Raw genomic sequence first — 25,505 nt, 5'->3', positions numbered from 1 at the left:
GCTCTGGGACAGCCAGGGGACTGGAGACTGGCGAGAGGCAAGAATTATTTCTGCTTTAATCCCTCCAGCCCCGTCACATGGTTTCACTTAGAACAAGGCCCGAGTTCAAGCGAGAGCTGAGCAGCCTGCCCGACTGCTGCTCTGTGGCTGACCTGCTTGAAAGAGACTTTTAAACCCATCAATCCAACAATCAACCCTTTCTTGTGCGAGGTCCTCCCTTGGGAGTTCAGGATTTGGACTTAATGTCCCATGTCGGCTCCCTCCCGTTGGTTTTGCTGATGGGACAGGCACCCCACCCCAATCCCTATCTTTCTTGGTGCTTGTGGACCTCCCTGCCTCTCTCTAGCTGCCTAAAGCAACTGTGGACCACCTCATTCTCCCCATACCCAGAGGACAGGAGAGGTTTGGAGTGATGCACATTGAATATGGGTAAATGGGAACTACCTTAGAGGGCACCATGGACAAGTTTATCTGGTACTCTGAGACTTTAAAAGGGGCAGGCATGTTTTCACAATGGGATCAATGAATGGGAATCCCAGAGACACCCCCCCCACCCGCCCCCGGAATGCTTAAGGCCAACCAAATCCCCCAGCAATCCAGCACCAGTCAAATAGGCACAGGCCGAGAGTGGAACCTGGGACTTTCCTGATGAGCAGGACAGCAAGAGGCACACTGACCATGGCCGATTTTCAACAGAAAAGGGCTTCTCTCCCATCCAGTTCTGAGACCATTTCCGTCAGATTTGTGTTTCTACCTCTTCCTTTTCTCTCCAGACTGCACCGAGAGGTGGAGAGCAAAGATGCTCACAGGCTCGAACAGCTCGTGCTTACAGAACAGTGATGTTCATACTACACTTCATACTGAGATGGCTCCAGCTCAGGTTTCTGGCTCTTCCCACCCATCAGGAATTAAAACACAATCTTCTACTAGGCTGCGAAGAACTGTTGGATGAGTTTTGTAAATGTAGAAGTAAGACATTTGACCAACAGGAATCATCTTGGGTTCTGGGGTTTTATGCCATGGACCAGTACTGTAAAGCTAGGGATCTGTGGAGCTCACTGCAACAATAGAAAGAGGGGAGGGGGAATATGGGCAAATAAAACAGCAATCGCTGGGGATACCGTCTCCACTGATTCCTCCTACATTTCCCACCGCCTCGGGAAAGCAGACAAAATCCCTCCCACCCTGGTCATTCCCTCTTCTACCGCCTCCCATTGGCAGAAGCTGCTGATGGCTTCAGAGCCCATTCCACCAGGCCTGGGGAAAACCTCTATCCTGTGTTTACCAGACAATTAAATGGAGCTCTTACACACTAAAAGCTGAACCCTTGATCCTCTAATCCACCTCATTTTGTCCGCTGGACTTCATCTGCCCACCTGCCCAGGATTCCCTCTGTAACTGACACACCACGCTCAGTGGCCGCTTTATTAGGTACACCTGCTCACTAATGTGAATATCTAATCAGCCAATCCTGTGGCAGCAACTCAATGCATAAAAGCATGCAGTCATGGTCAAGAGGTTCAGGCCAAACATCAGAATGGGGAAGAGATGACTTTGACCGTGGAATGATTGTTGGTGTCAGGCAGGGTGATTTGAGTATCTCCTGGGATTTTCACACACAACAGTCTCTAAAGTTTACAGAGAGACAATAACATCCAGTTCTGAGGGTGAAAACGCCTTGTTAATGAGAGAGGTCAGAGGAGACCGGCCAGACTGGTTTGAGCTTACAGGAACTCATATAATTATGTGTTGCAACAGCGGTGTGCAGGTGAGCATGCCCTAATGCACAGCTTGTTGAACTGTATGGGCTACAGCAGCAGAAGACTGTGAACATGAGCTCTGTGGCCTTTATTAAGTGCGTCCTGGAGCTAATAGAGAGGTCGCTGAGTCTGGTTAGCCTTTCTTTCTACCAGCTAAGTGTATGGCATGATCTGCCTGCTAGCGTAAAAGCTTTTCACTGTACATCTGACGTCAATAAAGCCAAACCAATACTCAGCAGGTCAGGCAGCCCTGTGTGGAGAGAAAAGGTTGACGGTTCAGGTCAAGGACACTCACTCAGAGGCGGAAGAGTGAGGAAACGAGTGTGTTTTAAGTTGCGGGGAGGCACAACAGCAATGTTTGTGACAGGTTGGAGAATCCTCCTGGTTTCTTGGAGTTCCTTGGTCTCCACCCTTCCTCCTGCTCCACACTTAAGAGAGTAGAGCTCCACACCAGGGGAAACTCTTTCAATCTATCAGCACTGTCGCCAGCCTAGACAGGATGTTGTAAGTGTGTCAGCAGTGGTGACATTCACATTACTCCTACAACCGACAGCACTCCAGCTCTCACTACCCACCCGCCCCAGGAACTGACCACGTCCTGCTCACAGACCTTGAAGGGGCCATTCCACAAGTGGTGGAAAAAGTGAGCTGGGGGAAAACGTTGTGTCATGCTTACAGCGGAAGGAAGTAGGAGACAATGATGATAGATTGACCAAGCGGCTGAGGAGGTGGGTCAGTCTCCGCAGTCGGGTAAACAGCGAGCCAGATTCATGACCACAAGCACAGGGCCAGTTCTGGGCCAGGTTTTCATATGTGCCCTGGAGAGAAATGCTGCGAGTTATCCGCTTGTAAAACTCACCCAATTCTCCCTTCTCGACACCGCTTTGTCCACTGGTCATTTCTCAAACTTCTCAGCTTTAACATGAACTCTTTGCTTTCTCACTTCAACCTGTGACAGGGTAAATGGTGAGAAAATCCTGCGGAGCATAAATAAAGGCAGTCACAGTATGTTTTAAACAAAATAAACTTTATTCATAATAAAAAAAACTTGATTTGCAAGGATAAAGAGTGCAGTGGTTTTTCATTCTTCACATTCCTAGTCAATGCTTTCTGTACTGTTCTTTTACATTCCCGCACATCAATGACTCATGTGGGTCCCCAGGGTGGCATCGTACTGTAACTGAGGAGCTTCCTCTCCCAACCTGCCCCCTCCCTCTCCAACCCTATACGGAGGTCCTTCCCCACCAAGCACTCGGCGGTGGCTGAGCCCCTCAACACGCACTCCTGCAGCCTGGGACATGCCCGTCGGTCCACGGACAACTCGATGTTCCGGCCGACCCGCAACGTTCGTCAGGGCTGAAAGGTAGTCACAGTCTGTCCCCTAGGGTCGGGGAGTCTCAAACTGGCTTCCGGTGAGAGGGGGCCTCAGTTCACGGGGCCACCGCTCCAGACTGCTGGCAGCTCTCCCAGGGCAGCAGCAGCTGCGGTGACGCAGAAAGCCCTGGTACCGTTCACAGCAGAGTCCACCATTGCCCTGACCAGTGCCCTCGCTGTCATGCAGATGCTGGAAAGATAAAACAAAATACAAACAGAAAATTCTGGAAATGCTTAATGAGATCTGTAGAGAGAGGAAGAAAGTTAACCTTTCAGGCCAGAATTGGGAGGTGCTTGTGTTATGATGCAGAGGAGATAGCAAGTGGATAGGGCAAAAGGAATATCCCTGTCCGGGTAAGGATTGCCATAGTGATAATTGCTGATGAGAATCACAGTTATAGTTATAGGCCCTTTAACCCTCTATGCTGAACAGGTTGACAACTAATCTAGTCCAATTTGCCCGCAGTTGGCCCATATTCTTCCCAGGGAGTCCCAGCCTGGGGTCCAGAGACCACTTGCTTAATGGTATTGGTCTAAGACATAAAAAAAGGTTGGGAACCTCTGCACCTTTCCTATCCATGTATACTACCTGTCCAAATGCTGCACTACACCTGCCTCTGCCACACTCCACACACACCAGGTTAGACCATAAGACATAGGAGCAGAATTAGGCCATTTGGCCCATCAAGTCTGTTCCACCATTTCATCATGGCTGATCCATTTCCCTCTCAGCACCAATCTCCTGCCTTCTCCCCGTAACCCTTCACTCCCTAACTAATCAAGAACCTATCAACCTCCACTTTAAATGCACCCAGTGACCCGCCGTGACAGGTGGCAGTGAATTCCACAGATTCACCACCCTCTGGGTAAAGAAATTCCTTCTCATCTCCATTCCAATGCAGCGTCCCTCTCTTCTGAGGCCGTGCACTCTGTATCTAGACTCACCCATTACAGGAAACATCTTCTCCACGTTCAATAGGCTTCAATGAGATCCCCCCCATTCTTCTAAATTCCAGTGAGTACAGGCCCAGAGCCATCAAACGCTCCTCATATGAAACTCTTGTGAGGTTCTCCCTTTAAACCTTTCCCCTCTCATCTTAAACCCATGCTTTCTAGTGTTAGATGGCCCTACCCTGAGGAAAGTCCTGACGGTGATGGAGAGAGGAAGCAAAGGGGTGATGTTAAAGCAGTGAAATGCAGGTCAGGACCAGCAGTGTCAGTAGGAGTTATACAGACCCATTACCCACAGAACTGTTCTCATCTCTGCCAAAGCTCAGCCCCACCCCACAGCTCATTCCAACCTGGAGTCACTCTGGAAGCTCAAATCCATCAGCGGTAAAGAGTTCACTCAGCATCTACAAATCAGTAAGGGACAATCATTCTGCCCTTTCGAATGCCTCCTTCTTCACCACAATGATAGTGTCCACCCTCTCCAAGTTTGGAATAGCACTGAGTTATCAACTGGGCGCTTTAATAACCCTCAAGTTTTAAGTATACGGAAGCTGACAGTAGAAAGAAGGTTGGTTGCCTGGTCACTAAATGAGCCATGTGGATTGGTCAGGCTGAGTTAGCTATCAAATAATAATGCAGCACAGTCAACTGGTACACAATTGGGTCAAGAGTTGGTGGGGGGGGGGGGGGGGGAAATAATCAGGCGGCCTTCCTGTCCTTTGCTAAAATCCAGATTGAGCCCTTGGTATTTTGAGCTTCAGGTAAACTTGAGAGACCTCTGTCCTTTTAAACTTGAACCTGCAATAGAATGAGCTAAAAAGTACGTTGTAAACACAAGATGCTGGAAATCCAGAGAAGCACACACAGAGTGCTGGAGGAACTCAGCAGGTCAGGAGGGGAATCAAGAGTCAACGTTTTGGGCCGGGACCCTTCCTCAGGACTGTTGAATAGGGAAGTACACCGTTAGTCGTTTGCAGGCCGCTTCAACAGGAAAAGTGACATCAAGTAATGCACCTGACTCCAATCTGGTGAATGAATCCAGCTTTTCTGGGGGGAGCCCACTCCTCCTCCCTCCTCAGGATTATTGATGTCATCAGGCTCTTTGGGAAGTTCTGGAGGGGACCATCGCTTTAGACGTGAGCCCTTCACCCACCCCAGGAAGGAGCAGAATCTGGAGGCATTTTGTACCTTCACCCTGCGGTGAGTCCTTGTTACTGTGCCGATTGCACAGAGCAAGATCCCACAAACACGATCAGGTAACCTGATTCAGGTTAAAGGGATAAAGAGCTACTAATTTCCACTACCACACACAGCCAGAGCAATACACCCCGTCTTATACCAATCCCCAGCCCCCACCAATCGCTGTTCTTCTTCCAACAGTTTCATGGGATCCCTTAGGTCCTTTTGAAAAGGTAGATAAGGTCTCAGTTTTCCTTGACTAAGAGACATCACTTCCAAACAAAGAAACTCTCCCCAGACTGTGTGTCTACAACCCCCAACTGGGAATCAAGAAACAACAGCATTTACTAAAATCCAGAAATGCAAGCCAAAGACACTCTGAGGATCAGGCAGTGTGTGTGGAGAGAGAAATCACTCAATCGTAACAGTTAAGCAAAAACGTTAGGTGACACCATCTGACCTGCTCACCGATGATGAAGGGACAGGAGCAGTTCGAGCTGTTTCTCCTTAGGAAAGGTGTATTGAAAGATGCACTCGAGAGGGTGCAGAGGAGATGCAGTATGTGTATGTACTATTCCAGTAATAATGTAAATATATTGTTTGTTTAAGAATTCTTTGTTGTTCATCCATTGTGGCTTATTTATTTACTCATTCATTTACGGAGATACAGCAGGAATAGACCTTTCTGGCCCTCTGAACCCAGCAATCCCCCGGTTTATTCCTAGCCTAATCACGGGACTGGTTACAATGAACAGTTAACCTAAACGTGAAAGCTTGTAAATGGCATACGTCATTACGCTGCCACACCAGAGGTGCGTGCCTCGCTTAAAGCAGAAAACAAATTTAGACACATATTATGGGCTCTACGTGTTTTCCTTTCAATTAGATTTATGCTTTGGAATCCGAGATGACCACCCACCTGTTGAAGAGCAGTGGGACATTCGAGTTTAGAAAAACAGAGAAAAAGCAAAACTGGTTGACTGCACGGTATGTGTTCTTCAGAAGGGAAGACACAATTGGAGTTTCAAAAATGGCAGAAAACAAAAGAGTGCACGGGTTCATAAAAAGTGAATTCCAGCTGATAATAATCATAAATTTAAAAAAAGAACAGAAACGGCTGGTTATTTTGTAAAAATGGACACATTCAATTGCTCAGCAGATAACTGGGATATGCATACTGAGCTAATTGTGCAGTATTTTTAAGCAAATGAATAGCCAATGAGAAACAAGTACCAGTTTTGCTGGGGAAATATAACAAAATGCAATATGTTTTGGAGTTACAAAACGCAACGGGAGATGACCGAGACTGGAGGACTTCAGTCATGGGGAGGGACTGGGTAGGCTGGATCCCTTTTCCCTCCAGTTAAATCACATTGATAGATTAGATGATAATTTTTTTTCACAGGGTAGGGGTATCAAAACAAGAGGGCAAAGTTTAAATTGGAAGGAAGGAGTTTCAAAGGGCTTCTGAGGCAAAATATTTATTTTGCACTGTGATTGTGAAAGGTGGAATCAGACAGGCACTTTCAAACACCAAAGGGCTGGAGAACTCAGCAGGTCAGACAGTAGGTAGGGAGGGAAAATGAACAGTTGACATTTCCGTCCAAAACTTTCACTGTTAATTTCCCGCCATAGATGCTGCCTGACCTGCTGAGTTCCTCCAATATTTTGTGTGTATTGCTCCAGATTACCAGCACCTGCAGAATCTCGTCTCCATAGACGCTTAAATAGATAAAATACAAAAGGATATTGTCCCAATGAAGGCAAATAGTATGTGTGGAGTGCAAAGCCAGTACCGGCGTGACGGACCGAAAGGCCCATTTCTGTGCTGAACAACTCGAAGGCCGTGTGCTTAAAAGGGAAAGACGGAAACTCTGTGTCTTTAATTAAAAACAGAGAGTGGAGAAAACACAGAAAGCGAGTGGTGTGTTATTTAAGATTTTTAAAAAGCAGGGTAAACGTTCCAGCGAACTGTCCGAAGTGGGGGACGGGCGAATCGAGGCCTGTTTTGCGAGAGCCGATGTTGTTTATAGTGTGTGAGAGCAGGAAGTAGTGCGACACGCCATCCCAGAGCACCTCCCCTCCCTGTAGCCAAGGGGGTGGGGGTAATCGGTCCCAAAGCTAAACTAGGCATAGACCCGGCACATGGAGAGAGGCGTCAGAACGAGGAGCAGTTGCACACCCTCAGATGAATCTAAAGAGATTGTCTTTGGGTTCGAATTTCTGCAAAATATATCACAGTGGCCGATAAGGTAATTAACAGAAAAAAAACTTGAAAACTGACCCAGTCCGCTCATTCCGACATCCCTTGATTTGAGAAGAATGTTTGTGTCGCTACAGCGTTTCCACAAAAATAAAATACAGAAATAAAGTTGAGTTCACGTAATTGACAGCGTACAGTATATAACTTTCTGCCGAGCGACAGGCATATGCGGATGGGTTTAAGAGTTTGTGGGTGGATGTTTGTACGTTGTTTTCATCTCCCTAAGGTGCTGAACTGGGGAATCAGTACTTTGACCTTCGCGGCTTCAGTTCTTAGTTTAACATTGAGGAACGCCGAGATGTGAGGGAATTTGACATAAAACGCACACACGAAACATATTTAGTGAAAGCATGTCTTTTTTTTTGTTGTTGCTAATCCGGCAAGTATTTATTAAATTCAACAGGAAATTGGGACCATTTGGAGCGAGTTCTGTTTTTGAAAGAGGTAGGAAATGTAGTTTTTAAATCTTCAAAAATTCCGTGAATTAAATCGGAATTTTCGATTCTGTTTAGTTAAATAAAAAGCCTGCTGCATTCCTCCAGCCAAAAGACAAGGCAAAGAAAAACAGGCCTGGCTACTAATATAAATACTGGTTTTCCCCTGTCAGCTGGTTTTAATAAGCTTTTTTTAAAAAAACCTCGGGGGTTATTTTGTTTAGGATTAACAGCTGGAATACTTGACTATTTACTTTAGAAATAATCGCTTACCCTTTAAATTCGTTTTTAGATTTTAATAACATTACCCCCATTTAATTTGAATCCCCCTCCCCAGCTAAAAAAAAACCCTTTTAGCGCCATGTGCGCTCTCCCGCCAAAACCCGTTGCAACAGACCGAAATTGCAACCATCTGTTACACATGATAAGCCTCGCACAATGCAAATCAGTCGAAAACGAGTGCCAGAACACGGCTAGTGGACGTCAGGCTTTGCGAGAGAAAAAAACACTAATTTAGGCTTTGACAAATAACTCGACAAACTTCTAATTCAACTTTTAACTACCTTTAAAGAAACACAAGCAAATCGAGCCTAGACCCCTTGCAGTTGATCACATTTAGAAATGAGGGAGTAAAACAAAGCGTTTTAAACGACCGTGCACTCTGTCCTTTCGCTTAAACATTTCGCAATAACTCCCCCCCCCCGTCCAGACCCAATCCCTTTCGAGCTAGTAGCTAGTCCAAATCCCGCCCCAGAAACCAAACAACAATTTAAAAAACCCTTATCAATTAGTAACATATTTTCTCATTGAGGTCATTAGAGTGAATTATATTTTACAATCCAAAACTTTTACTTCAAAAATGAACGGATTTTAGATGGTTTTAAAATCGTTGAAAGTGTTTAATGTTTCTTTCTTGGGACGAGTTAAAAAAAATGTTGGTGGGTGTAGTTTACTGTCAGTCAAGAAGTTGTTTCGCTTGCCCACAAGCTTGGCTGATTTAAATACCAGAGTTCCGCCTACGGATGGAAGGGAAATTATTTATGGCAGATGTCGGACTGCGAGTTGCTAAAAGTCTGTAGGTGAATTTAGCAGAGAGGAAAGAAAAATAATAGCAGCCGGGGACTCGCTGTGGTCGATCGACTAGATCTAAGTCAACCCGTCCCGTCTCCGGCCGCCAGTCTCCTCTCCGCCGCGTGGCCCTGCTCGCCGTTAACATCGGCAATGTCCACGAAATTAGTCTCTTGTTTCTACGATATTGGAGAAGCTTTATGCAAGGTAAAAAAGACTTAGAATCGTGTCGGGTAGGGGAGGGAGGGTGTGGAAAGAAGTGGGCACTATTATTAACAACACACTGCAGCTTTTAAACACCCCTCTCTTGTACCATTCAATCCAAACTTGTTTAAAGTTTTGCAGTTGTAAAACGAGTCTGTTTTCGCAAAGCCTACAAGCCTTTATTTGGGTGTTTTAATTTTAAAAAAATGCCATCGGATTTTTAAAATTTCATTCCAATGTTGGTGGAGTGTCTGCGGCTTTGGATTTTGTGTTGGGAGAGCCAGTTTGTTTATAAGTTTTATTTTTAAAATTTTGTCTTAACCCATTTCTGTCTCTGTGTTGAATTTTAACTAGTATTTATAACAGTGAATCCACTTCTATCTGACTTCCCCTGGCTATTTTAAGTTCAGGATCAAAACCTTTCCACTCTGACTGAGTCTGGAGGTTCTGATTTTGAAACGTTGGCATTGTGATTTAGATCGTGCCCGTGTTCTGAATTGGAGCGCTCGATTCCCGCCAGCTTCGCACCCCATTGAGTGTCTGTCCCGCTTGTGAACGCCACTCTGGAGGGTCGGCCGCCTCTCTGAAAGCACCCCCGCTGTCGCGATAAGGGGCTGGCAACGGATCCCGCGGGCGGGGATCTACAAATACCACACGCGGGGGCTCGCAGTCACCCGCCTTAAATGTACGCTGTACATTTCGGGGTTTAATCGCGTACTTGTTGTTGGAGATGTTGCCACTTTATTTTGTTTGCTGGGAGGTGTGTGTCTTATGTTCGGATGGGGTCCTCGGGGCATTGGAAGGGGAGGGAGAAAGTTGGGAGGTAGAGGGGGCAGGGTGGGCGACACTGGCTTGGTGATTTGCAGGGGAGAGAATCTTAAATCTGCAATCAACAGGCTTAACAAACCCACAGTGGGGCTTTTATTGTAGCTGTAGGGGGACTAATTGGTGTCAACTTCCGCCCTGTTAACTGCAGTCTGTTTCTTGGCCTGCTAATGAATGTAAACAATATTTTATCACATTTGATGTCAAATTCACCCAGCCTCTACTGGGGGCAGCACTCTTTCTTAACCCGCCAAGGCAAAGAGGAAGTAGGCAAGGGGCACATTCATTTTAAAGAAGGTGAAACTGATCAGGGTGGGCTTGGAATAACGGCCTTGTGATTGGTACCAGGGCAGTCCTGTAGGGAGGGTCAGATGAGGCTGATTTCTGCTTCTGCCCATTCAGCTGCAGGGCAGACGGAGGAGGGACATGTTCAACACCACTGCCTGCTCGCCTCCAATGGGCTGGGTAGGCCTGGTCTACAGTGCCCTTCCATTGGACAATCCCACCTCCATAGCCACCCCCCCACACACATTTTTGATGAAGATCTATGCTGATTCTCCCTTCACCCAGCTTTATTAGCAGAGTTAATAGGGGGCTCATCTTTGGCAGCGTTCAGCAGAAAGTCCCGAGGGCAGAGGGGCCTGAACTGTTGAGTTTCTCCACTTGGGGCAGTTGGTGCAATCTCAAAAGGAAGCTGGGGGTGGGTGGGGATAAGACAAAAAGCTTGCATCGAGCACTTGGGCCAACAGGCCTCACTCTTGTCTTTTGACGATGTCTCTAATGTGATGTGTCATCTTTCTTCCTCCCGTTGACCATGCCCATTTCCAGAACAAGATGATGAGCTACAACAGCAACACGGGGATGCCCCTGCTGGACAGGAAAGCAGTCGGGACGCCAACACTGGTCGACTACCAGAGGCGGCATTCGGTCACCTTCGGGAACACTAACTCCAAGTTCACGCAGAACCAGATCCTCAACAGCCTGAAGCTGGAGCAGACCGGCGGCGGGGGGGCGGCCAACAAGGAGAACAAGTTCCGCGACCGCTCCTTCTCGGAGACGGGCCTGCAGAAGCCCCAGGGCCAGGTGAACTCCAGCCGGTACAAGACGGAGCTGTGCCGCCCCTTTGAGGAGAATGGCTCCTGCAAGTATGGCGACAAGTGCCAGTTTGCCCACGGCATCCACGAGCTGAGGAGCCTGGCGCGCCACCCCAAGTACAAGACGGAGCTGTGCCGCACGTTCCACACCATCGGCTTCTGCCCGTACGGACCCCGCTGCCACTTCATCCACAACGCGGAGGAGCGGCGGTTGTCCCCCGCCCACGAACAGCAGCACCAGCTCCCGCTCTCCTCCTCCAACAAGGCGGACAGGCCCTGCCTGCAGCACAGCTATAGTTTCTCCGGCTTCTCCAGTTCCTGCAACAGGCTGCTGGACAGTCCCACGTCCATCACCCCGCCGCCCATCTTCACCGCGGAAGAACTGAGCTCCTCCCCCACCCTGCCGAGTTGCGCCAGCAACCCCTTCACCTACTCGAGCCAGGAGCTGGCCAGCCTCTTTGCGCCCAGCATTGGCATCCAGGTCCCCTTAGCGTCCACCGCCGGTACCACCGAGGGCAGCTCCCACTCCCCGACTTCGTTCCTGCTCCGGCCCCTGGCCGAGTCGCCTCAGTTCTTTGAGACCTCGCCCAGTCCCCCTGACTCGTTGTCCGATGATTGCCTCAGCAGCTCCGGCAGCATCAGCGGTTCGGAGTCGCCCATCCTCGACTTCAACAAGCGCCTCCCCATCTTCAGCAGACTCTCCATCACGGACGACTAGCTCAGCTCCTCCTGCCCCCTCTCAAAGAGCTGAGGAGCTGTCAGCAGAGATGAAACGTAGCCCTAATCTGAGCAAGCATTTAAGATGGACCTTTTATTCCTTAAAGTACCAGTTAGCCAGCTTTTGACCCACTACCCAGGTTAGAATTGACTTGCCAACTATGTACCATATCCACTGATGACCTACAATGCAACTGTTGAACTTTTCACTGTGATCAGCAGGGGTACTGCACAAATAATTTAGCTCTTTCTGTTTTGTGTGATCAGAAATTCAGTTTTTGGAAATGTTTGGTTCCCCCCACCTTCCTGACGAGTCAGCAGTTCTGGGATTTGCAGAGCATTTTCATCCCAGTGTAACGTGGTAGGCTCGGACTGCCCGGGTGGATCGGCCCAGTTGAGTTGAGGCACTTTGTTGGAAGAGTTTGACGTCAGACAGCTACCTACCTGCCGGACTGTAAAAGTTTGTGTGTTGTGTCAAAGAGTATTCTCTTAAAGAGAGCCGCACGGCGTACTTTCCCGTCACTTGCTGAGAGAGATTGTCGGGAGTAGCAGAAGCTGGATGTGACGTTTCTGTGCCTGTCTGTGACAGAAGCCTCTCTACCCCTGCCAGAGTGCCTTTGCAGAGCTCAGTGGGGAAGATGCCGATAAACATCCTACCCTGATGCTTTTGTGACCAGAAAATGAACCGGGTATCAGGACAACTCTGCTCGCCCACCCTTACAAACCTCCCATTCGTACCGACCCTGCTTACCTCATCCTTACCCTGCTTTACCCTTCCTTCAGAGACCTCCAATGACAACCTACCAACACCGAGACTGGATTTGACAAGCATGGTGCTGATTGGCAGCTGGGATCGACAGTGGCTGGTGACTTTCTGTTGCAATTCTGGTTGGCTTATTTCCGAGCACCCATTGGAGGAAACAGAACAACTGTAGCAATTAGCCATTTCTTTGTGTTGGGGAAGGGGACAGGGATAACTTCCTTGCAGGGGTTTAAAAAAAATAGTTGGATGGTCAGTATTCCAGCTTCCAAATGGTTGGGGAGGGGAAGGTGAGAGATACAATATTACCAAGCTAGTCCTGCGCCTTTGGCTTGTGCCAAGTTAATTCATTTTATTTCCTTTTTTTATCCTTTGAAAAAAAGTTCCACAGAAGATTCAGAAAGAATTTAAAATATCGCTTGTCACTGCATTCACTTACACATACACACAAAAAAATGCTTATTTAACTTATCAAAAACATATTTATTGCAAAACATATGCATTTTTGTTTGTATTTATCACAATGACGAACGATAGAAATATATTTTTCTTTTATGTTTAAATTATGATCTTATTAATCTTAAAATTGTGAGGTTTTTCCTTTTCTTATTTTCGTTTTGACAGTTTAATATATTATACTACAATGACGAGGGTTTTTGTAACTTTACTGTTCAGTTATTTTATTTAATAAAAAAGTAATTTAAAAACACAAAAACATTTGAATTTATTTATTTTTTAGTTTCCCCTCCCTGCCCCTTCCTTTCTGAGGTAAAATGGTGTTTTTCTCATGTATTTTTATGTCAGCCTTGTGCTTACTGCCTTTTCAGTCTTGTTGCCAACGATGGCCTTTATTTTAGGATTTTGGGTCAGCTTCCACAATGCAAGAGACTTAAGAAAGTGCAGATTCAGTACTGTGACACAAAAGTGCCTGTTGAATACATTCCAAGCATTGATGTATGCTTTCCGTGTAATTAATACCTGTATTGATAGGTCCTGCCCTCTTTTTGAGAGAAACAAGCAGGACTTGGCACAAAGAGAAATTGAATGTATTTTTTTCTCAGTTGTTCACTACATTTGTTTATTTTTAATGTCTGTTTATACAGAATGCTTTTGTAATGACTGGTTCTGATGTAAACCAATAAACCCCAATGTTCTTTTTCCAAAATGTGGTAACTCTGCATTTGTTCCCCCACCCGGAGCTGTTGCCTGGAGCTCTGCTGAAATCGGTGATGAGGTAGTGCCAGGACGTGCTGGTGTTGAATGATGTCAATTAATGCATTCCTAACAGAATTTCAATGCAAACACAACGGTCACTGAACTTGCACAACCTGATCTCAAACTCAGACTTGTTTTTCTCACATGTGATATCCAGATCTTAAAACGAGCTGACAGTGCTCCACTAAATCATCATTAGAGGAAATTGGAACCTGCGAGGGGCCAGGGAACAGAGGGAAGGTTGGTATCGCCTTCACAGCTTGAGTGACCTGGATTTGATCCTGACCCGGGCTGCTGTTCACATTCTCCCTGTGACTGTGTGGGGCTTCTCCCTGCTCTTCCAGTTTCCTCCCATGTCCCAATGATTGACGGGTGGGTAGGCCCATTGACTGCCGCAAATAGGCCCCGCTGTTGCAGGTGAATGGCAGGATCTGGGTAGAGGTGATAGAACTGCGGGCAGGGCAAAATGGGGTTAGTATAACTGGATGTTTGAAGGTCAGCAGGGACCTGATGGGCAGAAGGGCCTCTTCCTGTGCTCTGACTGACTGACGGAAGTTGCTGTACTTCCAGGGTGGCCTTTGTGTGCTGGGTCCAGGCAGTAATGATACACCGGAGGCAGAAGATCGTAACCCAGCCTTGGGTGATCTGGTAATACTGGAGGTGGGCGGTACCTCCATTATGGGAGAGATGAATGTGAATATTAGTGAACAACGAAACAAGATCATCTTTAACACCACAAAAATCTATTATGTCTCATGGTGCTGGCTGTTCTGATATCGGACTTGAAACTGAATTGAGTTAGCTTTGAGATGTTGCACAAGTAGCTTTTCCCTGCCTTGGAAGGAAGGGGAACAAGTGTATGTATCAAGGTGCGTAATTATCATTTGGAATAATGAGAACTGAAAGGAATTCTCGCCCCAACAACTCCACTTGGATTGGTCCAAAATGTGAGCTTGAAGAGCCCTATGCTGTCCATATAGTCGAAGATGATACACAAGTTAGAACTATGGGAACATGATTAACAAGTTCTTATTAATATGGTTCGAAAGTGGTGCTGTCGATCACAGACAATGTGCAATTAATGCATTTGTGATTCTACTACAGTTAATTCCACATGGAAAAGGCTGATCACATACCCAGATCCACTGTGTCCCTTTACAAGGCCAGCTACCTAACGGTGGTTCCTCATCAACACCTTTCTGCTATGTTGCTGTCAATTTATACTCGGCCAGTGTGGGGAAGAACGGAGCTGGTTTTAAAGGAATACTTCTGCGGCATCTCAGTGGACCAGATATGGATTTCTGTGGCTGCTTGGAAACCTACCGCCATCTCAGGTCAGACGAGGGTCTGGAATCTTGGAGCAACTGTCCCTCGTGCTTGGTGATTTTCTTTTTTCTTTGCTTTCTGAAATTGGCAAAGTTTTTTTTTCTTGATCTAGTTAAAACCAAAGCTCTCCGTTTAAGTAGCCAGGCAATAGTTTCATGAATCCAATGCAACCTGTCTGCAGTGTCTCATGGCCATGTGATGGAGATCTCCATCTTTCAACTAAAAGGAAACTGAAGGATTTAGTTGATCCTCCTGCCCTTCCAACCTCGGACCAGTTGAAAGTCTATGTTTGCAGGGTAGGGTGTCGACTAGTGCACTCGTTTCATTCCCTACATCTTGTGTCCCAGCCCAACTATTTTGACACTGTCCACCATTGGTGTGGCTGAAAAGACAATGAATATGGCTGAACACAGTGCCTTGTGGTCCGTGGGTGAGGGATTACTCTCCCTCTTCTGCTGTGTTACCACCTTCTCAAATCTGACTGCTCCTGCCCCTCGATCCTACCACCCAACCTGCTCTTTTCCTTGATCCAAGACTATCACTTGCGTTTGTTTTCTCTGCCCTCCATGTTCCTCGTTCTGCTCCCTAACTTGCTGCTCCTCCCTAAGCCCTCCAGGAGATATGAAGGTGGGTGGATTTGTGGAATGAGAACTTCAAGCAGTATTGAGGAGGGAGTGGTGAGGTGGAGGCAACAGGCAGCAGTATGTGAGGGCTGACAGGTGTGTAGGTACTTGCCCACCTGTAGTGCCATGACATGCCTTTAGCCAAGAGCCTGGCAACTCCATTTGCCCTGGGCTCCCTTGTACCACTGATTTAAGACCGTCCTCTGTCAGGACTGTGGCAGCTGCTCTGTACAGCCACCCCTTGTATAGCAACCGTTCACTCTAGTGAGATGTCCAGGATCTTCAACCTATTTCAACACAAGATCTGACATTTTGGCATTGATATTGGTGAAGTACATCAGACAGGAGGCAGCAGCTTGACAAGGAACTGCAGCAAGACAGAGGAATTGGATCATGGTGTGGGATAGGCATCTGAACCACTTCCCTCACGAAACAAATGAAAATGTCATGATCTTCTGGCTCATTTGTACAGAGAAACAGCCTGTCACAATCATGAATACATTTGCTCAATCTGGGGACACTCCTGATGAAGCTCATTGAAAATCTCTGCTTTGTTCTTGGAAAAACCCTGGACCACAGCCCAGAAGGAGATAATCTGATTCCTCTTGGGTAACTTAAATAATTGTGTTAGATAACATGCAATCTTCTAGAATAAGGAAGAGTAACTCAATTCTTAGTGTTTAGTCATAGTCAATAAGAGTCAAGCACAGGAGCTGAGGGTACTGGTTCATGTTGTTATCCAAGTGAGTGACTAAGGCTGCACTCATCACTCATGCCAGGCATTTTTGACTACCTGTTAGTCAGCTCTGCTACCTCCGACAGCCCGGCACCAGAACGGGTAGCAGCAGGAATTCTGCTCAAGGGTCATAAAACCCTGTGAGGCTCTTCTAAGACGGTGTCTTTCATACATTCCGATTGCCCCAACCAAATGGAGACACAGAACTTCTGCAACAAACACCTGGGCAGCGCTAAAGACAACCCATAGTGTTAGCAGAGAAATTCCTGTTTTCTCTACCACAAAACACTGAAGAGAGGCTTTGATGTTAATGATCGTGACATTTAACCACAAACACAAGATGTTCGAGGATTGGAAACTCCTTTGCATATGAGGGAAAAAGGAAACGGCATCCAAAAGACATGGTCCAGTAGAAAACCCATCACTTAGCAGGAGGTCCAGTAACTCACTGGTAACCAGAACATACACTTTCCTCAGAGCCGGTAAGACCAGTTATAGCTCAAACATCTGAGAGCTTGTCCTGTTGAGAACAGATAATGGAGGGAAACAAAGATGGTAAGAACTCCAAAGAGACTTGTCTCAACCCCACAGCATGCTATCTGCAGCAGTTTCCTCTCAGCCATAGAGCAACAAAGCGCACAAAACAGCCCTTTGGCCCAACTCTTCCATGCTAACCAAGTTGCCTACTTGAGCTAGTCCAAGTTGTGTTTGATCTGTATCCGTCTAAATCTTTCCTGTCCAAGCGCCTTTTTAAGTGTTGTAATTGTACCTGTCTCTACTACTTTCTCCAGCTGTTCATTTTGTATACCTACCAGGTAGCACGGTAGCGTAGTGGTTAGCACAATGCTTTATAGTCCCAGTAACCCAGGTTCAATTCCCACCACTGCCTGTAAGGAGTTTGTACGTGATCACCGTGACCATATAGTTTCCTTCGAATTCTCCAGTTTCCTCCCACAGTACAAAGACATAGGTTAATTGGTCATTGTAAATTGTCCTGTGATTAGGCTGGGATTAAATCGTGGAAATGCTCCTTTATTCCCGGGAAGAAGTCCCCGCCTAACCAGCCTCTCCTTGCAACTTGAACCCTATAATTCTGGTAATCGCCTCAAATCTTCTTTGTACCCTTTCCAATTTAATGACATTCTTCCTGTAACAGGATGACCAGAACTGAACTCCAAATGTAACTTTACTAATGTGCAGCTCGCATATCCTGTAAAGTTGGTACATCAGCCTTACTGATGAGAAGTCAGAAAGGCCAGATGTCACCTGAAAGCTAGCTGGTTGTGCCTGCCTGGGCTGCCTGGTTTACTGCGATGGAACTTCCACAGCGTCAGATGGAAAGAGAAAGTTATACCTTGAAGACACTGTAATTGTAACTTTTCTTCAAGACTCTGTACCGCTGATGATACCAATTCAGGAGATCCAGATTCTTAAAGTGCAATCTGATTCCACTTGGTTGTGTCACACCAGAAATGAAACCTATTCCCAAGGTCTGTGCAGATCCGCTCTCTGTCCAATTTGATCTCAAACTATACAGTACCCCTGAAAACAGGTCATTCTTGACTCTGGAACATGCCATTACATATCCATAACACCATTTGGGATACACCCTTTAATTTACAAAGCTATTTCCTTCTACAATAAATAACATGCCACTTCCCGCCTCGAGGAATACATTATACTAAACTACCCATACTGAAATCCGTCTATCTTTTTAAAACTATAAACACTCGCTTAAAACATTTTCCGGAGGCGGATCCTCAAGTCAGGTTGAGTTTATTGTCATCTCCACAATTACACGTGTGCACAGGTGCAGTGAAAAACTTGTTTGCAGCTCCATCATGGGCATATTGCATTAAATGTTCAAATTAAAAACATTAATTAAACAAATTATTTATAAATTATACTAAAGTTATATGAACAAACACAATCAGAGCAAAAAAACAAGTAAGTCCATTGTGGTGCAAAGTTATCATAGTGTTATTACACAGAGGGAGTGATTAGAGTTGTGCAGTTCTGTGCAAGAACCAAATGGCGCTGAAATATGGCAGAAGGGTTCCTATTCTATGATCCTCGCTGACTGCAAATCCTCATTGCTCAGCATTTCAGCAGCGAGTGTATGGAGCAAAAAAAGCAAACTGCGGGTTAAGGAGCATCTGTGAAGACTCAATAAGGAACCATCAATAATATGGGGCAAGACCCTTCATCGAAGAGTGCAGAGAAGAGATAGCTGAGAAGGAAGGGTGAGGCAGGGCAGGTAGAACCAGGTGAGAAAAGAGATGATGGGCAGATAGGTGGGGTGGGAAGAGTAAGCGGTGATTTGGGAGATGGTGGACAGTGGGTAATAGAAAGTCAATAGTGTTAAGGGGGCAGATTGAGCGAGGTGAGGGGAGGGAGAAGTGGACGGTGGTAAATGGAGATGCAAGAGGCTTCAAGATTGTAGAATTTGATGAGTAAGGAAGGTGATAAGTGGAACTGAATAAGAGAGAACTGATGAACAGATGGAACAGTTGGGGACTCTTCAGGAAGCTGTGAACTATGGGTGAACGGAGATCCTCAAGATAAGTTCAAGCTTGTACTTGTCGAAGATGGTGGTACTGGTAATACAACTTTTGTGAAGCATCATTTGATTCGTGAAATTGGAAAGAATTTTCACAGAGAAAGTCTGCAGACGCTGGAAATCCAAAGCTGGAGGAACTCAGCAGGCCAGGCAGCATCCATGGGAGAGTGAACAGTTGAAACTTCGGTCTGAGACTGGAAAAGAGATGAGCAGTTGGAGAGAGGGGAGCCCCTTCTTGCTCTGATATCTCAACTTTTTTTCCAATCCTGACAAAGGGTCTCAACTCAAAGCGTGGACTGTTTACTCTTTTCCACAGATGCTGCCTGGCCTGTTGAGTTCCTCCAGCACTTTCCACTCATTGCTTTGAAAAGTATGTAGCAACTCTGGGAGTTGAAGTTAACCCATTAATGTTCCATACTAGTATAGGTGAAAGACAGATGGAATCTCCCTTTGCTTAAGGTTCCTCTTCTCAAATTCTCTTTCTTCTTCCACTGTAACATATTCTACACCTACAGAAGCTAAAATTGCTTGACTATTATTTGGTTGACTCATTTTTAATATTACAGAACCTCCTCTTTTGATTGGATGCCCCTCCTCTTTTTGGGATCTTTGGCATCTATTCCCAAAATGCGAACAGTTTCGAAAGCTGTGCTAGTGCAGGGTGGAGAATATCTTGCTGCACTACTGATCTCTATGGGGGGGGGGGGGTCTTCAGGGCACTGATGTTTCTATCATTCATTCTATGGGGTTCCTTGTTTCGTGGAGAGTAATAATTTCAGGTTGTGCATTGTATACATTCTCTGATATTAAAATGATAAGAAGGACGGCGACAATCAGCCACACAGAGGGTCAGGACTTGCACCTTTGTCCACTCAAACCTTGAGAGCATTACTCAGGTAATGGATGTGGGTCCTGGTACAAGGAGAGAAGAATCAAGCCCATGATATTGATAACCAAAATAAAAAAGGCATGGAGCAGGGTTTCAAGGGAGAAGACGCTAAAACCAAAACAGAAACTTTTGGAAACACAGCAGGTCAATCAGCATCTGAGGGCAGAGAAACAGATGTGAGATCCTTTGTCAGAAGTTGTCAAACTACAAGGTTAGGACGGGATGCTGCCGGGATAGGAGAGTGTGTACTATAGGGAGAGATTGGATTTATTTTCTCTGGTGTGAAAGAAGTTTATAAAGTCATGTGATGCACAGGCAGAGTAGAGAGCTTCTATCTTCTTCCCAGGGTTGAAATGTACAATAATAAAGAACATGCATTTAAGGTGAAAGGGGAAAGTTCAAGTTTTTTTTAAAATAGAATCGCATATGCCTGGAACATGCTGTCAGGCGTGGTTTGGGGGCAAATATGATAGAGATGCTTAAGGGTGTGAGACTTGGAGGGATATGGACATTGTATAGGCAGAAGGAATTAGTTTAATTAGGCAATTAATTACTAATTTAATTCATTTAACACATCCAGTACTGTACCATTCTACGTTCCAGGATAGACTCCTTGGTGGGATTTCAGAGCTGGAGATGGGCAGCTGAAGGCACAATGAAAGTCTGACTTGCACAAGAGCTGAACTGGAGTGAGCTAAAGGTTTCAGAGGGGCTACAGAGTGGGAGGACAGTACATAGAATTAAAAACAAGGATGAAAATGTTACAAAACACTGAGGCTTCTTGGAAGGGAGGATGTAAAAACAACGTTTCCTCTTTGAGAGAATTTACAACAATGCTTCACTGTTTAAAAATAAGAGGCAGCCCATTAACGAGAGATGACGATCATAAGGTCATGAATCTTTGGAACTCTTTCTCAAAGAGCAATGGAAGTAGAGTTTGTGACTGAGGGGCCAGTGACCAACTCCTCTTAATTTCTATGTTCGTATAACGAGGCACTTGCTGTAATGGGAGCCACTGCTGTCCAGTGACCATGGGTGAGTGGGTCTGGTTGATCACCAGTGAGAAGTGGTGTTCCACAGGGGTTGGTGTTGGGGCCACTTCTTTTCACATTATTTATCAATGATCTGCATGGTAGAATTGATGGCTTTGTGGCCGAGTTTACAAACAATACGAAGATACTGTGGATGGAAGGGCAGGTAGTGTTGAGGGAGCAGGGAGTTTGTAGAAGGACTTAGATCAGGAGAATGGACAAAGAAGTAGCAGATGGAATATAGTGTATGGAAGTGTATGGTTGTGCATTTTGATAGAAGGATTAAAGATGGAGACTATTTTCTAAATAAGAGGTGCAAAGGGATTCCCGAAAGGTTGACATGCAGGCTGAGGCGGTGGTGAGGAAGGCAAATATAATGTTAGCATTCACTTCAAGAGAACTAGAACGCAAAGACAAGGATGTGATGCTGAGGCTTTGTGAAGAGCTGGTGAGGCCTCACGGAGTTTTGTGAGCACTTTTGGGCTCCTTTTCTAAGAAAGGATGTGCTGGCATTGGAGAAGGTCTTGAGGAAGTTCATGAGAATGATTCTGGGAATGAAAGGGTTAATGTATGAGGAGCACTTGATGGCTCAGGACCTGTACTTGCTGGAGTTTAGCAAAATGAGGGGAGATCTCACTGACACCTATCAAATATTGAAAGGCCTAGTCAGAGTGGATGTGGAGAGGACATTTCCTATAATGGAAGGGTGTCTCGGACCCGAGGGTACAGTCTCAAAATAGAAAGACGTCCATTTAAAAAAGAGATGAGAGGAATTTTTTTAACCCAAGGATAGTGAATCTGTGGAATTCCACAGACAGCTGTGGAGTCCAAGTTATCGGGGATATTTAAAGGGTAGGTTGATAGGCTCTTGATTAGTAAGGTTATAGGTTATAGAGAGAAGACAGGAATATGGGGTTGTGAGGGATAGTAAAACAGCCATACTCAATGGGCCAAATGGTATAATTCTGCCACTGACTTTTATGGGTGAACAGAGTTTGGCGCGTATTAGGACAACAGCTGCAGGGCAACAGGCGGCAGAGTGAGGGGCAAAGGGGATAAGCAGGAGTGTGGCAGTGCAGCTTTGGGTCTCCTCTGAACCCTCAGCTTAGATTTGCCCCACCCCTACAAAACTCCAGTGCACTCATAATGCCCATCTCCCCTCCAGTTTAGTGCTGTCCTTTGTAAAGCGTGTAGCCTAGTCCTGACACTGGCTGACCAGTGTAGATTTACATTTTAAGGCCTTCAGTCATGTCCCTTTCATTTCTGTCCTGATGTCCCAGATTTCATTTTGATCTCTTCTCGCCCTTTTTCCAGTATGAAATCTAATAGAAGTTGGACAAATTTGGATTGTTCTCTTTTGGGAACATCGGAGGCCGAGGAGCAACCTGATAGAAGGGTATAAAATTATGAGAGGCATAGAGACGGTAGGTTCCTAAGGTTGGCATAGCCGGGGGTGGTAGTGGGGATAAGCTCCCACTACCTATAAAGTGCTCCAAATGGTGTGTGACTCTTACAGCCTCTGACAACCAAGTTCAACTCTTGGCCTTCGCGTGTGGCTGAGCTCCTAGGCCCAGTGGAACTGTTTCTATTGACAAGGGAAGGGGCAAAGGCAGCCCACTGGCACCTGAAAACCAGTTGCTTCGGGCAGGTGGGGCTCATCAGCCTTGGACAGCAGCCGATGTAAGAGAAAGAAAACTCTGATTTTAAACCAATGCTGCCTTGTGGTCATACCCACCTGTGGGAAAGGCTTCCGGAGCAAATCCCAAGGAAGAAATCCAGAGCCGGGCTTCCTAAGGCAGTTTGATGTTGTTTACAACTTCACTCCGGCAACCTCTGCAACGACACTGGTGCCAAGCTGTATCGACATTTGCCCTTCCCCTGGAGAGGGGAACCTGCTGCATGGGCAACAGCTGGTTCTTCAAATCCCGTCCAGGCTTGCTCTCTGTAGAGGACACAAACCCATGATCCCCTGGGATTGACGGCTATCTACTGCTACTAGAGAGGGTTGATAGTCGGTGCCTTCTTCTCTAAAATGGAGGTGTCAGGTAGTGGAGGGCATTAGATTAAGGTGAGAGCAGGAGAGTTTAAATGAGGTAAGTGTTTTACATAGAGAGTCGTTGAAGAATAATACAATAGCAATGTTAAAGAGGCATGTAGGTAGACACATGAACAGGCAGGGAGTGGAGGGGATATAGATCATGTGCAGGCAGATGGAATTGGTTAATTTGACATTGTGATTGGCATAGACAGGATGGGCTGACGGGTCTGTTACCGACCTTTGTTCGAAAGTGGAAGTCTCTCTGCACATTTATTAGTTTGGCAGTGTTTTGCAGGTGTCACTGGCAAACCGGACACTTCTTGCCCATCCATTATACGGTGGGAAGATTTAAACTCCCTTGCAGCACTGCCACCCTTCTTGTTGAGGTGCCCCCACATCACTGAAGGGTTGGGATTCAGATCATTTAGACATACCTATGATAAAGAAATTAACATTAAAAAAAGCTGCAGGTGCTGGGAATCTGAAATAAATTGCAAAACTTGGCTGGCCAGGCTGCAGTTGTGGGACTAGAAACGAAGCTAATGTTTTAGATCAAAGAACCTCCATCAGAACTAGCAAGAAGACAAAATAACCTCATTAGTCCTCAGCAGGGTTGGCGGGGGGTGGGGGGGAAATGTTTCTGATAGGGTGACCATGGCGATGGACTATAAATAAGGTTGTTTGGTTAATGAGTGAATGGGAGTAGTTAGAGGGAGACAGCATGGCCTAAAGAACTCAGGCAAAACAATATAGGAGAGGCAAAATGCAGAGTGGGAAGACCTGCCTGGCTGGGAATACCTTCCATTCCCAGAGGAGAAAAGAACAAGCAGAGTCTGAACCACAGATGGAAGCCTGATATTCAGAGATTGAAAGTGTGTATATAAATGCAGTATATAACCCTGAGATTTGTCTTTCCACAGATAGCCAGGAAACAAAGAAACAAGATGGAACCTGTTCAAAGAGAAGACCCAATGTGCAAAAGGCAAAAAAACGAGTAAAAATTGCACAGAAAATAAAATGTCAAACCACAAAGTCCTTGAAACAGTCTAGGAAGGTCCAGTTCAGTTCAGTTCAGTTCAGTCTAGCGCTGTGTTGTTCATTGACTGCAGGCCGCAGAGCCAGTCCGCCTGATCATAATTGCACAGAGTAGCAATAAGTAGATGAGTGACCAGAAACCAGGAGCACAGGCAACATGAATTGCAGAGTCCATGTCAATTAAACCTTGCCCAAGACCCAAGACTTCAGCAACAGTTAGAGAGACCAGCCAAACAAAGGCAAACGGTTCTGAACAAGTATCAGGTAACCCCAAGTGATCACGGAGGACTGGTGATATGCTCCCAAATCAGGACAGTGTGTGACATAAAGGGGAATCTTCATGTGGCAGTGCTCCCAGGTACCAGCTGCCCCAGTCCTTTTTCTTTGCAATTTATTTTTTTTTATTGAAGTTCATCATCAAACAAACATTTCCATAAGATGTATTTCAGACATTGTACATATATATCATATATATCACCCCCGGTCCTTTTTAGTGGCTGGTGTTTGTTCTTCCCATGGCCCGGGCCTTCTCTCCCTGTGCTCCAGTTTCCTCTCTCGCTCTAACGATGTACAAGTTAGTAGGTTAATTTGCCACGTGGATGGAATGGGGTGGTGTGGGCCATTTACTGTGCTGTAAGTGCCCTCCCAGTCAGTTTGTCTCTCTTTCTCTCTCTACAGATACCGAGCAGCATTTCCTATTTCTTCAGGTTTCCAGCATGCTGAGGAAATAGTTGTGGGTATGACTGAATACCTCTCTCCTGCTTGGATGAGCGTCCCTCTGTCAACACTCTGGCTCTGTCTCGGAAAAGAGGAGCTGGTTTAATTAGCATCCGCCCTGCTAGATCTCCACACCAAGGCAAGTTGCCAAAGGGCCTGTCACTGTGCTGTATTTCTAAAAATGATCACCTTTCACGTCTGACTTGACGGAAAAGCTTTGAGGTGTCGGGCAGTGAGTCTCTCATCACAGGATACTCAGACTCTGACCTACTCTTGGAATCTGGAAGATCACGGCACTGGAACATGCCCCTCCCCACCTCCACCAAATCCACACTAACCATGATGCCAATCTAAGCTAATCCTATCTCCCTGTATATCTCCATCCCCTGCTTCACGTGTCTGTCTAAATGCCTCTTATTGTTTCTACTTCCACCATCGTCCCTGGCACCCAGCACTCTCAGGGCAAAAGACTTGCCTCACACATCACCCGTGAGGCCGCAGTATTTAATGTGGTTGGTCCAGTTGAGTGTCTGGTTCGTAATGTTGACTATGGGTCTCTCAGCAGTGGCATCTGAAAGACGGGCAGTTAGACTCTCTTGTTGGAGAGGTTCATTGCCTGTCATCAGAGACACTTTTCTTGGATGTGGTTTTCAATATTTGGCTGGTTACCCACCTTGGATCAACATTAAAGGTGCTCTCTGTATTA

At 46.1% G+C, this 25,505-nt stretch overlaps 1 protein-coding gene across 3 annotated transcripts; it reads left to right on the top strand.

Moving 5' to 3' along the window:
- Positions 1 to 7,301: 7,301 nt before the first annotated feature.
- On the top strand, positions 7,302 to 13,794 carry LOC132382809 (mRNA decay activator protein ZFP36L1-like). Of its 3 annotated transcripts, XM_059953278.1 has the most exons (3): positions 7,302 to 7,516; positions 7,931 to 7,971; positions 10,887 to 13,794. In XM_059953278.1, exon 3 carries the CDS (start codon positions 10,893 to 10,895, stop codon positions 11,868 to 11,870), a length of 978 nt encoding a protein of 325 aa, XP_059809261.1. In that variant the 5' UTR covers positions 7,302 to 7,516; positions 7,931 to 7,971; positions 10,887 to 10,892; the 3' UTR covers positions 11,871 to 13,794. The 3 variants fall into 3 exon arrangements, with proteins under 3 accessions (XP_059809261.1, XP_059809256.1, XP_059809251.1); XM_059953273.1 differs by lacking the exon at positions 7,931 to 7,971 and having other exon boundaries at positions 7,307 to 7,516; XM_059953268.1 differs by lacking the exons at positions 7,302 to 7,516; positions 7,931 to 7,971 and adding an exon at positions 9,024 to 9,236.
- The last annotated feature ends 11,711 nt before the right edge of the window (positions 13,795 to 25,505 follow it).

Source organism: Hypanus sabinus, chromosome 2, assembly GCF_030144855.1.
Source record: "Hypanus sabinus isolate sHypSab1 chromosome 2, sHypSab1.hap1, whole genome shotgun sequence".
NCBI classification, from domain to species: Eukaryota; Metazoa; Chordata; class Chondrichthyes; order Myliobatiformes; family Dasyatidae; genus Hypanus; species Hypanus sabinus.
The sequence above is the reverse complement of the archived record's forward strand: the minus strand, read 5'-3'. Positions and strand labels throughout refer to the sequence as shown.